Source organism: Archocentrus centrarchus, chromosome 6 (genome assembly GCF_007364275.1).
Source record: "Archocentrus centrarchus isolate MPI-CPG fArcCen1 chromosome 6, fArcCen1, whole genome shotgun sequence".
NCBI lineage: Eukaryota > Metazoa > Chordata > Actinopteri > Cichliformes > Cichlidae > Archocentrus > Archocentrus centrarchus.
In genome coordinates this window covers 22,426,461-22,440,202 of record NC_044351.1, presented here as the reverse complement: position 1 = coordinate 22,440,202, position 13,742 = coordinate 22,426,461, and the positions used below count along the sequence as shown (strand labels likewise).

Here is a 13,742-nt window from a genome sequence, read left to right as displayed (position 1 = left end):
TGATAGAATTTCAGCTGGTCATCAATTCAGGGCATTCTTTGTTATTATTATTATTTTTTCATTATGTGCTAAAGGATAATGGGTGTACTGTTCAGCATTAATGATGCCTCCACAAATGAAGTTACCCAGTTACCCATGCTGCAATATGTGCACTAATGCATCCTGTAACTGTACAGATGGTTGCTTTGGAAGTGTGTGCTAAAAACAAGCCGGATGGTCCCTGCTTGCTTTAGAATTTATATCCTCTCCTAAATAAATAAATGAATACACTTCTTATTTTTCAGATTACAGAACACTATTGCAGTTTGCCCCTTTTCCCCAGTCAAAGAGAAGGCAGCAACATGTCTGGATCTTGGTTGTATGTTCTTGTGTGTTCTCTGTCTCTGCCACAGACATGTATTATTAATTTTTGCTAATTGATGTATCACTGATTTTTACTAATTTGTTATGATATATTCCTAAAGCTATTTCCTTCCAACTGTTTTAGAGCATGTTGCTGGCATGAACTTCAAAATTGTCATATATTATTATTATTTGTTTAATTAGTTTCTGTTTCAACTTTTGCTATGATGCTTTTGGACGGTTTCAATTAAAACCTTCAAATCACTGCATTCTGTTTTCATTTACATTTTACACAGTGTCCCAGCTTCTTTTGAAATAGTGTGCAAGAAATCATGAAATACTAAACCTAAAGGGAAATTAACAGTGTTTATCTTTAGAAAGACTTGAACTGTAAAAATGTACTATATGTCAAAGAGCAGTATTTTGCTCTTTGTAATTACAAAGTATTTTGTTATTAAAAATGTAAAATCTATTTAATCAAGCCAATGCAATCTTGCAACACAAAAGAGGATGGAAGTAAAAAGACAGAACATGCAGAAATAGTCACATACTCACCAGCAGAAAGTTTAGCTGCAGTGAGGTCTATAGCACCATCTGAAGAGCCACTGAGGTAGTCATAGTCACTTTTGGGATCATAGGAGAACAGTCCTGCCTCTGTCAGGTTGGTTTCAGACACGGATGCTTTTATGCCATTAGTTCCTTTGACACCATACAGTCCAGCATTATCATATTGATAGTGATCAGGTCTGTAACCAGAACGGTCATCAGGCTGGCTTGTAACTGGAGGCTGTGTTCTGCAGGATCCAGTGAATGGTAGCTTGTAAATTACATCACAGCACACACTTCGCCTTCCAGCTGTAAGGTCCATTGGAGTGCCATCATCCTCTACAACAGTGGTCACCACTCCTGGGCTTGTACCAGACAATGTTACCATAGCTCTCACTGGTTTGTAGTTTGTCAGATCCATGGCCCCTGTGGCCTCTAGAGAAAGGATAGGCCCTCCATTGCTGATAACTGCAGGGGCTGATGTCTGTTTTCCTCCAGAGGAGACAAGAGCTTCAAAGGAAAGATTAATTGGTATGTCTTGAGCTGTAGATGCTACAGCACTCATAATGGGCTGGGTGTTCACAGGTCTGTATACAATCTGTGCTAGTGGCTCAAATGGTTTGTATGTTGTGAGAGGCAGTGGCAATGATGTAACAGGACCCTGCAAATCAAGTGGTTTCTCTGCTGGAGTGTTGCTATAGGAAGCAATGGTAGCTGTGCATGTAACAATTGTGATGCTGTCAGTGACAACGGACAGAGTGGTTGCAGGGGTTATTGCAGCACTAAGATTTACTATCTCAGGCTGTACTGCTGTAATTTGACGGCCACTAGAGTCGCTCGAAAAAGATTGTCGACATGACTCAGGTGGAGTCAGGTCCATGCCTTGCTCAGTCATCTTTATGCCAACCTTCATAGTGCGTAAATCAATAACATCACCGGGATAAATTACTTTACCATTCTGTTTGGGTACAGGTTGGACTTTAGCTATGTCTGGTTGTATAGTTATTGCTACACTTGGTGGCGGGACCTGTGGAAGTCTTTCATGGACAACAGAAACAGTGGTCCTCTGGACCTCAGTGGTAACTACTTGAGTGACTAGGCTAGGTAGACTTTCAGGTGGCTGGCTTGAGGTGGAAATTGAAGACGAATACATATGGCTCATACTAGAGACCATCTTTTCTGCTCCTCTAATCTCTTGGCTCTCAATAGACTCTTGCTGAATTTTAGTGATGGTGACAGGAGCTGCAGATACACCCTGTGGAATGTCTTGCACTGTGGGCAGTGAGGTCCTTCTGGTATATTCTTCAGTGGTTATTATATCCAGAGGGTGTTCATATTCCGATGAATAAGTCAATACATGTGGTTGGTGTTCTGGAATGGATTCTCTCCTGTAGGGGAGCTGAACAGCATAACCATCATTAGGATCATCTTTTTCAGCTGGCAGGTTTACTACCTGTACTAACGGATATGGTTGCTGCATGGTTCTGGATTCTCTCCTGGTGGCAGCAAAGGCCTCAGCAGTAACAACTTGTGTGGGCATTTCATACTCTGCAGGACAGATAAATCTCTCACTTGTGGTGTATGGTGGCTGTACTATGGAAGATATGGACATCCTCCTCTTATGGGTGGTTTCCTCAGTTGTAATAACTGGCATCCCAAGCGCTACCTGAGGTTGTATCACTGACAGTGGTATTGAAGTTGCTATTACACCAGGCTCCTTTGTTATAATTTGTGTGGGAGGCTCAAATCCAGGTTGCAATGCCAATGGTGGCACTGAATGTGCCATCACCGAGGATGTAATTCCTCCACGAACCTGTGGAATATATGTAACAGGGGGTATATCTGGGTGTGTAACTATTTGTTCAACTTCCATGAGAACAGGTGATGGTGTTACTTCAGCAGTTTTAAGAGTTATCATCTCAGCATCTGTAGTTAATGGCATTAACTCAGCTACTTCAGGTGTTGGGGTAAGATCAGTTATCACAGGTGGAGGATGAGGTAGTGGATGTACCATTGCTATCTCTGGTATTCTAACAGCTGAGTCAGTTGTAATAACTTCTGTGGGTACTTCAGACTTGGTAATGAGGGACACCACTTCACCTACAAGAAGTGGTTGCCAAGTAGGGAGATGCTCTGTCACTATAGGCAGAACTGGTGAGGGTTCAGAAATGGTCCAACTATTGCTAAAACCTGTGAACAATTCTTGATCTTGAGAATGAGTCACTGCTTCAACTACTGTAAGTGGATGTTCAACAGCAATCTGTTGACTCACTTCTGGTACTAGTGATCTTAGTGGAATTGCCTCTGTGACAATGACCTCAGTAGGTACATCTTGCTCTTTATGAGGCATTTCAATGTCTGTTTCAGCTTGTGTATCAAGAACAGTTGCAGCTGGTCTATCTTGGAGGACAGATGTGCCTAAAGATACTCCAGGCTGCAATGAAGTAGAAAGAACTTCAATCACAGGCTCTGGTTGCAAAGGTGCTATTGGTTTGGGAGCCTGAGGAACCAGTGCTTCACCTGAACTTACTGAAGGAATTGTTATGACTTCTGTAGTTGTGGCTTGGACTGGCTGAATAAGAACCTTTGGCTCTGGAGGCATTATGATGACCTCAGATAGTGTTTTAGGTTGTGACAGTGGTGGGGCCACTGATTGCTGCTGTTGCACAAATGGTTTCTTGATTGGAATAGGTACAGTATATGCTTGGACAGAAGTGTCCTGAGCTGATGGCAGTGTGTTGATATCAATTACAGGAAGTGGTGGTTGCACTACAGAAGGCACAGTGTCTGTCCTAGCTCTGACTTCAGCTACTACTACCTTAGAGGTTGTCATTTGTTCAGTGACAGATGAAGCTACAGAGATTGGAGGTGGATGCCTTACAGTGGGGACAGAGGCTCTCCTAACTGTAGCCTGTGCTGAGAATGCCTCAGTCGGTGTTTTCTGTTCTGACGGTGTGGTCCGTACCCCTGACACTTTTGTGGAAGGAATGGATCCTCTTCTTACAGGTGCTTGGACAGTTATGGCCTCTGTTGGTGAACCAGGTTCAGATGGAAGAGTTATCACTACATAAGTTTGTAAACATTTCCCATGTCTTGGAGATACAGGTGATTTAGGAGATGTTGCACCCAACTTAGATTCCACAGGTCGTGTCAGGCTAAGTGATAGAGCCTTTGGAGGTTCTTTTGTCCTTGGGAGGGTTGCTGCTTTGGGAGCTACAGGAGGAGGTGGCTTGACACTTTCTCCTGGTTTGTGACTGAAAACCAGTCCAGCTGGAATTGATACAGGTTTAGGTGGTATGGGTGGAGGAGGCTTGGTAGTTTGACTAGGAGTAGAAGTTGTAGCAGAAACTGGAGATAATTTTGCTTTAGCAATTGTCACTGGAGTGGGAACTGATGGCTTGGGATAAACTGTTGGTTTGGGTAAAGTTGAAGGAGGTGCTGGACTTAAATCTGAAATGGGGACTTCTACTGTGTCTACCTCTTTTGCCCCCACTATGGGTTTAGGTGGAAGTGGTGGTGCTGAAACTTCCTGCACTGCTGACACCTTAGTGGGTAGTGAAGATATATCTGCACTGGACACATCTAAAGCAGAATGTGGGGGTACTTGACTACCATATGGTGCAGAAGCAGTGCAAGATATTGGACCTGTGCTAGGTATATCTTGTTTTGTCATTTGTTCAAACAAAGCTTTGTTTTCCACACTGGGGACTATGATAACTACATGCCCCTGCCTATTTGGTGTTACTAACTGAGGTACAGCTCCACCATCTGATTGCATGACTTCCATTCTTGGTTGTATATCCACAACTACCGATTGCATTGGTTGTCCAGTAGCTGTGGTTCCCATTGATGAAGTAGTCTGGATGACATGCTCAACAGTCTTTACAAAAGGCAGCTCTGCGTTAGTCTCAGGTAATGATACTGAAGTGGATCGAGGGGGAGGAGGAGGTGGGACTTTCTTTTTGACTATAGTAGTTGATGCTGCTGAAGGCATCTGGGCAGTTTGAGCCAGAGGTGGGACTACCACTGGGCTCACTGATGGGATCGCTGATTGTACAGGGACTGAGTGCACCACTTTAGCTTCAGCTTGAGCTGGGGTAGTAACAAGTGCCGAGACTGGTAATGGGGGTTGGGTTGAGATTGGAGCTGTAGTTGAAACTAGGTCAGGCATCTGTACTATGACTGGTCCAGGGGATGAGGATAGAGTGCTAGAAGTGGAAACAGTGGCAGAAGTTGGAGCCGAGACTGCAACAGGCTGTGCTGCCACTAGTGCTGTACGATGGACTGAGACAACAGAAGGTGCTGGACTTGGTGCTGAGACCTGTGAAATAGTTGGAATGTTGACAGGCACCTGAGATGGAGATGAAACCAAGTCTGGCATTTGGACCACAACAGGTGCAATGGAAGGCATATCCATTAGGCCCAGAGTTGCAGCTTCTACTGTAGAAGTCTTAACTTGAACGACTGTAGTTGTTTGAGCTTTGGATGGGGCAGACACCACATCTGGTATTGTAACTATAACTGTGACCGGAGAAGAGGAAGAGACTGAGTTTTCATTAGATGGTAGTGCTCCATTTGTGACAGGCAATGATATCTCTGGAGGTGACTGTGTTTTAAATGAAGTAGGAGGTGTTGGTGTAGACAGTGGAGTTGAATCTGATGAAAGAGGTGTTTGAGCCTGAAATGGAGACGAAGATGTAGCATTAGAGGCCAAACTAGAATCTGGACTAGCTGGTGAAGTTGGAGGTGACACTGGTGATACAGGAGAAGGTGTAGTGGTCAGTTCTGGGGCTGATATTGGAGCTGGAATAGGTTTTGGCTCTGGAATTTCACAGACTACACAGATAGGCTCCATCTCAGCAGTTTCATAGAAAGGTGGGCTTATGCATGGTTCTTCCTTAGTCTCTGAGTCATCACTGGGGGTAATGTCAGAGGAAATACCAATGCCATATTCATCTGCAAGACTGTCATCCTCTTCCTCCCCAGATGAACACTGGGTAATCTTGAGGTCTGGTATAGGGAACAATGCCTTTCTTAGTGCAGGATCTTGTGGAATCATAGGCCTAACAAAGCTTATAGCCCCACTGGGAGTACTGGGGACAACAGTTACCTCAGGGCGCTTAGGGGGTTCAGAAGGGCGTGGAGGGGCTGGTCGTTTCTTTTTCTTCACTGACACTTCACTTGAACTTTCAATGCCTATTAGAGGCATATCAAGTTTTTCAGTTGGGGATGTCTCTTCTATAGTCACTACACAAGTTTCAGCTGATGAGGTAGGGCCAGTGACCAGTGGAGCCCTTGATGCAGAAGAGTCCATGGCATTTTGGGCCTGTTGAAATTCGTGCTCTATCATCATCAACTCTCTCTTTTTTTGCATCATCTCCTCATAAACCTCCTCAGGAGACCTGAGTTTTTTGACAGAATCAGAGCCAGTATCATTTTTGGGATCTTCCTGAGATTCACTCATCTTAATTTCAGGCTCCTCAACTAATGATTCATAAAGATAGTCCTCTATTGCCATTCCCCCGTAGAGCGGCTCAATATCAGGCGGACTCTCTCCTGGAATACTTTTTGTCTTCTGAATAATTTCCTCGTATGCTTCTTCTGCACTCTTTAATGATTTTGTCATACTATCTTTTTCTTTAAATGGATCAGGAGGGGTGTATGGTATGACTGTTGGTGAAGGTTTACGTCCTCTCTGTACAGCTTGCACACCCTCTGGTTCTGATTCTATACTGGCAGAGTACTCAGAGCCAGATGTTCTGTGAGTTTCACCTACAACAATGATTTGTTTCAGATCCTCTGTGGAGGAAGAATCTTTGTATGGGGACAATGGTTGTGCATGGGCCCCCATTTTCTCTTCCTCAGAGGAGTCTTCAATGGTGGGAAGAGGTTGAGTTGGTTGTCTGTGCTTACCTTTGCGATATTGTTTGTCACCACTGACCTTCCTGTGACTAGGGCTGCTATCACTATCCTCTTCCAGGGATGAGGCTGATGTAGGTGAAGATTCTGGAGTAAAGCTAGATGCTTGAACACTAGATGAACCCTTTGACACAGATTCTGTGATGCTCTCTACATCTTCATCAGTGCTTTGTCTTTGTCTCATGACTGGAATTGCTTTTTTGAAAGTAGTTCTGGGCATTGTTTCAGGAACACTTTGATCAGTCGTGGTTTCAGTTTTTGGGAGGGCTTTCTTCCTTGCTGGGCTGTCTTCATTATCTGTGCTACCTTTTCTAGAAAGTGTTTTGACTGTCACTGAAGTATTATCGAGTTCAGTCTCTTTTACAGCTTGTACATTTTCCAAATTCTTTTCTTTCTCATCTTCTGATACAGACATTTCTTCGTCATCACCCATACCCATGATCTGCCTGCGGATGAACTCTTCGTCTTCCACAGAGGAGTCAGCACTCTCAGTTTTGATGTCCTCACTGCTGGATGAAATATTGCTCACCTTTAGTCTCCTCCTCTGGACTTTAGGTGATGGTGAGGGTGTGAGTTCACTTTCACTGCTCTCATCCATTGCTTGGAAACTCAGGCGCCTTCTTTCAGCTTTAATCTCCTCCTTTACCAGTATGGGTAGATCTGTACTTGCATCACTCACAATTCCATCATTCAATTCATGTGATATGGGTAAAATGTGAGGTTGCTCTTCATCATGATCTTCTGGTTTGGATTCAAGCATAGTAGTTGTTGTTATTTTTCCCAATAGATCCTGCGCAGTGGGAAGAGAGGCCTTTCGTTTTTTACTCAACTCTTCTTTGTTTTCATCTTCATGCTAAAAATGTGAAACAAAAAATATGTCAGTGCATCAATGATTACATTTCTTCAATGAAAGAACCTGATTTCTTGTCTAATGCTGTAGAACAATGGGTTCCTCACCCATTTGTCATAAGCTAACATACCAAAGATAACACACAAACAAGCTTAACAAGATGTTTGCCCCTTTCGAGTTAATCAGTGTTACCAAGTGTAGCTGTAAGGTACAACTTTCCATAATACACAGAAAAATGCCATCTCTAGTGTCAACAATTTTAATATTCTTATTATTTGAAAGATGACAGACCAAAGACCACAAATTTGCTACAAAAGTAGCAAATTTGTACTTTGAACACAACATGGCATCCAATCTTCAATTCAGGCAAAGCCAAGATTGGAAAAATTATAGAAAGGCTCTCTAAACTATCTTGTTTTGTTTTGTTTTTTTGTTTGTTTGTTTTTAAGATAATCTAGAGTTTATGACATTGAACTGGTATGTTTTTCAATAAACAAGATAAAGTCTTACTTTTCCTATAATACTCATTGTAGGGACTGGTTGTGATTCCAGAGTTGTGATGGTAATTTTGTCAGTGGACTTAACAGCAATTTCCTTGCTGTCAGTTGCTATGACGCCTTCTCCTTCTGGAGACTCTGGCTGCACCTTAACTTTCTGCAAAGACATTGATGACTCAGTCAGGTTGGTGTGGTTATCAGTGTCCACCATCTTAATAATCCTCTCTGGAACAGACAGATCTGGCTTTGTTTGAGTCTCTGGAACAACTTCAGCCACTGCAACCTCTGCAGCAACAGGGGATGCAGGGACAACTGAAGCATCAGGAACTGGAAAAGCCGAAGGTTCAGCTACACCTGCTTCAACTTCAGCTTTTGAAATGTCAGGTTTAGACTCTTCAGATTTGTGTAATTCTGCCATGCTGATTTCTGTTTTTGGTACCTCTTCTTTATTTTCCATGGTTACTTTCTTGGTAACTTTTGTGTCTGGTGCATCAGCCTTTGGTGTTACCTCTTTTACTGTGAATGTTGTTAAAGGTTGATTTGAAACTGCTTCTGTTGTAGGTAAAGATGTTGTTTCAAGCTCAATTTGTGTAGGAGTCTTGACAGGTGTTGATTCAACATTTGCTTTTAGCATTGAAACTGTTGGTACTGCCTCAATATGGACAGGGAGGGGCTGTGATTTTGCAGGTCCAGGCATGGGCTCTGCCTTTGTGGAGGCAGTTTTGGGCTCTGCCTTTTTGGTTGCTGGTGTGGCCTGGGTCTCTGACTTGACGGGTGCAGGTGAAGGTTGAGGCATTTTCCCTGAGTCTCCCAGCTGTCCTGACAAAGCCCTTTGAGTTTGGCAGTTTAAACACAGCCATTCCTTCTGCAATCAAGCAAACATAACATAAGATTAGGAAACACAGTATGAGAAGATGAAAAAATTAAATAAAATAACAAAGCCAACTGAGAGCTACTGTACAGTAATCAGACTAATTATGGTCCTTATCCAAGTAATTTATTTACTCAAAAAGATGACTGAAGTATTAGGTCAGAGCACTACAGTCACGAATGATTTAGCAGCTTTATTCATGCTTCACACCAGTGGTTTTTCATTAGCTTCTGGACAAGTGGTTGACTAATAACATAAAATCATATGTATATGGATGACCCGCATAACCAGTTCCTACCAGAACAAAGCTTAAATTAGAGCCTACTTAAAGTATTACACTGTAAGTAAAACAAGAAATTAACAAAATTAAAAAAAAAAGAAAAAGAAAAAGAATTTTTTTTTCTAATGTTAAAAAAACAATTAAAATGAGACTATGTGGTATGGAACTTATTGCAAAATTTGTACTTTGTATGATTCCTGAGTAATTGCTTGGCTAGCCAGTTAATACATTACACAAAAAAGGTTGCCTATTTTGCAATATAACTATACCTAACTAACTGTTAGCCCATCAGTTTCACTGTTTAAAAAAAGGAATTATATTTGCTCTAATAACAACCATGAAATCTGAGCACTTAACTTCTTCCTATTTATAGGACCCTCTGTTCAGAAGAAGCCCTAGTACTCAAGGGGTTAAGGTACTGTTGCAGTAACCAAACAGGTTCAAACCCAGCATTAAACATAGCTCTGAGTACTGCCTGACTTTCTGTCAGTCCTCTTCTGGAGACTTGATAAAAAAAAAAAGACATGAACTGAATTTCACTCATTTTAAACTCATTATGACAAACTGATAATCATCATGATTATCCAACTTGGTTACACGTCACATGTATTTATTAAAATACTGCATTAAGACCACAGTAAATTAGCGTCTTCATGCTTCACTATTTTCTGTTATGGTGATACTAAATCTTGTGCTTTATATGTTGTTTAATCTTTACACAGTTCAAAAATGTCACCCCTCAATAGTAACCTGACCATGAGCTGGATTAGACATAGAGGTTATTTTTCATTGTCACATACAAGGTGGAGCTGTGAAATAACAAGATGGGTTTATGTAAGTCGAACCAGCATTGGTCTCATTTTATAAAAGCCTCCCATCATAATTCCTGTTTTTAAAACTGCTTTGTGGAAGATTTGCTGACAACAAACCCAAATCACTTGAATGAGGTTGCATTATGACTGTACTGAAAAGCAAATGCATAAACAAAAACATTAATTAATTAATATAAAAAAAACAAACAAACAGCAAAAATACTTCATGAACTTAGTTTTCTGATATCGAGACTTTTTGCTTTTAAATAACTTTGCATGTAATTAAAGGTTCAAATGATGTGTTTTGGGAGCACATTTAGGTCTCAGATAAGATGATGCCTGATAGTTTTCACATAGACAAGTATTATAGACAATACAGCACAGTTTTGAATGCTGAGTAATACCATAACACTCAAAGTAATCGAAATGTCGGTGCTGAAAAACAGACTCACGTATTTTATACTTATTAATAAAACAATATCAACATGCTCACTACTATGACAGTAGACCTTAGATTACATATGAGACAGCAATAGAATGCTTACCTTGCAAAACAGCTAATCACATTTTATAAGGAGTGCTATTACCTCAAAATGTAATCCTCTGAAGACATCTATCACATATAAGCTCCAATAATGGACAGTTAAGGAAGATGGAAGCCATAGGCTGTCAATACATAACGTACTGTGTCTGTACTAGCAACCTAGCAGACCAAACCACAGCAATGCGCCTGCCTCTGCAGAGCCAGGGAGAGCTGCTCTCATATAGGACAGAGGGGGAGTTTATAACACACACATACCCTGTGAAACACCACAAAGTTTAATTGCTTTATCTGTGGTTTAATTAGAACATACTACATCACAATTATGCTAATATAGTGGCCAAATATACATGTGCTTCATAAACTGAAATATCTGGATGTGTCTTGTAAAGGATGCAGTGACAAAAACTAATGTAGTTCAGGGGGAAATCTGTGGAGTTGAGTTTTAGTAAGTGATGTAATCTGCACTCGATCATGCCCAGGCTTTGGTATGCTCTTACAGTCAAGCTTTATTCGAGAAAAAGCTGAAATTGTGTTTGTCAGCGGTGTTACACAAAAAACTACTAGACCAGATTTCATTAAACTTGGAGAGGTGACACATGGGCAAAGAAAGAACATGGAAAAAGAATTTTGGTGAGGATCTGAATCAGATTCGTTCTTCTCTTTCTTTTTACTTGTAAGACTGAGCTCATTAAGTGCCCTTCTTGTTTGTATATTTTGTTCTACTAAATACGACAATTATTGTTTGTAAATCTCCAGTTCTTCCATTAAGGACTGATGGCATACATCTTCTTCAAATAGAGCATGCAGTAGTGTTCATATTCGGAAAACGTAGGCAGCAGTAACACTGCAAGATAAATATGATATACTGCATTTGTGGATTATTTTTTTTCTAACTGAGAAATACTAACTGAAAACAAAATTCCAGTCATTGAGAACATATTCATATCATCTTTGATGAATAAAACCATAACAAATGGAAAAGACTGCTAGAGTTGGAGGAATGCTAATACTGATGCATTCAGTTTGATTGATGGTGAGATGCTTTTGTTCAGTCGGTCGTGGTTAGGATGATAATCCTATTTGTTACAACAGTAACAAATAATGCCGCTTCAGCAGACTGTGTGCTGATAACTGTGTCAGAAGATGATTCTCTGTTTCATGTGATCTGATGCGAGCTCGGCAACAGTGATGTTTACCTTTGAAGTTGATCAAACACAAACTAATCAGCGTCCACCTAAAATTTTACATTTTACTGAGGACAATTTACTTTCCTATGTGGAAATTTCAAACGCTGCCTAAATTAAATCTAACTCATGTAGAATACATAAATCTATTGAAAAATCTTAAATATTAACGTTAGTCCAAGGATTCTACCTTAAACATGTACCAAGAATATAATACTTACAATACTTTACATCCTTCTCTATCATGCTTACAGGATGTAATCACAGCTAATGAGGAACATGCTCCTCTTGCCTTGCCTTGCATGCTAATCAGTAAGTTCATGTCACTACCAAGGCCATTCAAAGGATAAATTGAGAATCATAAACTTCTGCTCTTCCTGCTTTTTTGATAATCTTGTAGTCTACAAGATTATCAAAAAAAGCAGGAAGTGCTTTCTGCTGAGCTTACCAAATAATTTGCCTGTGCCATTTGTCATTTTTAGAGAGTTGAAATTGGGAGTTGAAATCTCAAGCAGTCACAACCAGTGAACCAGTCTTAATAATACTTCCAAGCTGGATATGAAATTTTACAATCCCTTGACATTACTGCAGATGTTTAGAGTTGTAATATTTCTGAGATTCTACCAGTCAGCAGCTAATATACTAATTACACTATATGGATTGTATTCACTGAACGTAACTACAAACTGAAATGAAAACATATTCATAATACAGCGGTTGCAAAGAAGCTATATGACTGATTGCTTTATTCTTCACTGCCTGCCGTCTAATATGGATCACAACATCTTCAGGTAATAGTATTACACAAGTCTAAATCTTATTAGTTGATCCTTTGAAACCAAAGCGATGAATGCATATACTGAGAAGCTGCTGAAGTGTGTAAACAAAGCAATACACTTTTGCAGTGTGTATTACATGCTAGACAAATTAAACAAGTACACCTCTCGTTGCACCAGTCTTGCATCTGATAACGCATTTAACCTCCTAATGCAAAATCTGACAAGGCAGAAAAAAAAAGCACTTCAGTCAACAAAAAAAAGTCCTTATCCCATCACATTCCCCTCCAGTGCCAGTCACTGCCTCAGAGCCATGCATCAGAGCCACAGAGCTTGGAAAGTCGCCCTCATTCTTTTGTTTAATTAAATCTATTTTATGGGTAAAGAGCAGGAGCTCCTAGCAGAGAGCTGTGGGAGAAGCTGCTCCACATGATTAGCCTTTGAGCTGGATTATCACACCTTGTCAATGACAGCTGTGAGGAAAATAGGCTCTTGACACACAGGCGTGCTGCATTAGGCTAGATCTGCTGAGCTTACCAAATAATTTCCCTGTTTAAATTATTTAAATGAAAATGCTCTCGTGCAACACCTTAAAAACCACACTAGCCAGACATTGCATTCAAACTGTGAGATTTTAAAATATTTTTGTTGCTATTTATGTATGTTGTAAAGATATTTACCACATCTCTTCTCATAACTGACAATGGGTTCCCAATACTATTAAGCCGTGGAGTGTTGGGGATGGCAGTTGTCTGGTTTAGCAAAGATACAGACATCAAACTGCTCCAAAGAGGAAGCATCTTTATAATCTTGCATTTTCAGACAAATTAAAAATTTTCATAATATGAACGTTATTTGTGTGTCCTGAGACACCTGTCAAAAGTTATCCTAGTGCCGCTGAAATTTATCTCAAGATAGCGAGATTCAAGGAATGGCTATTACTCAGCCTCTCTTCTGTGCTTTCCTGCTGTTGTGTTGGACCTAGTAAGGTTCTTATTGATTTTCTGGCAAGCTCCTTTAGCACAGGCTATAGCTTGCTAATATACTTGGCTTTCAGCAGCCCCCACAGAGCAGGCCTTCTCATAAATCACGCCCTCTGATAATACAGAATCCTGACCTAC

At 40.7% G+C, this 13,742-nt stretch overlaps 1 protein-coding gene across 1 annotated transcript in view; it reads right to left on the bottom strand.

The window, feature by feature from the left end:
• Window positions 1-13,742, bottom strand: part of pclob (piccolo presynaptic cytomatrix protein b) — a 58,151-nt gene that overhangs the window by 24,993 nt on the left and 19,416 nt on the right. The window contains exons 13-14 of the mRNA XM_030731080.1: window positions 8,168-9,019; window positions 898-7,660 (exon numbers count right to left, since the gene is read on the bottom strand). Of these exons, the coding sequence (XP_030586940.1) occupies window positions 898-7,660; window positions 8,168-9,019 (7,615 nt within the window). The remainder of the gene's footprint in view (window positions 1-897; window positions 7,661-8,167; window positions 9,020-13,742) is intronic.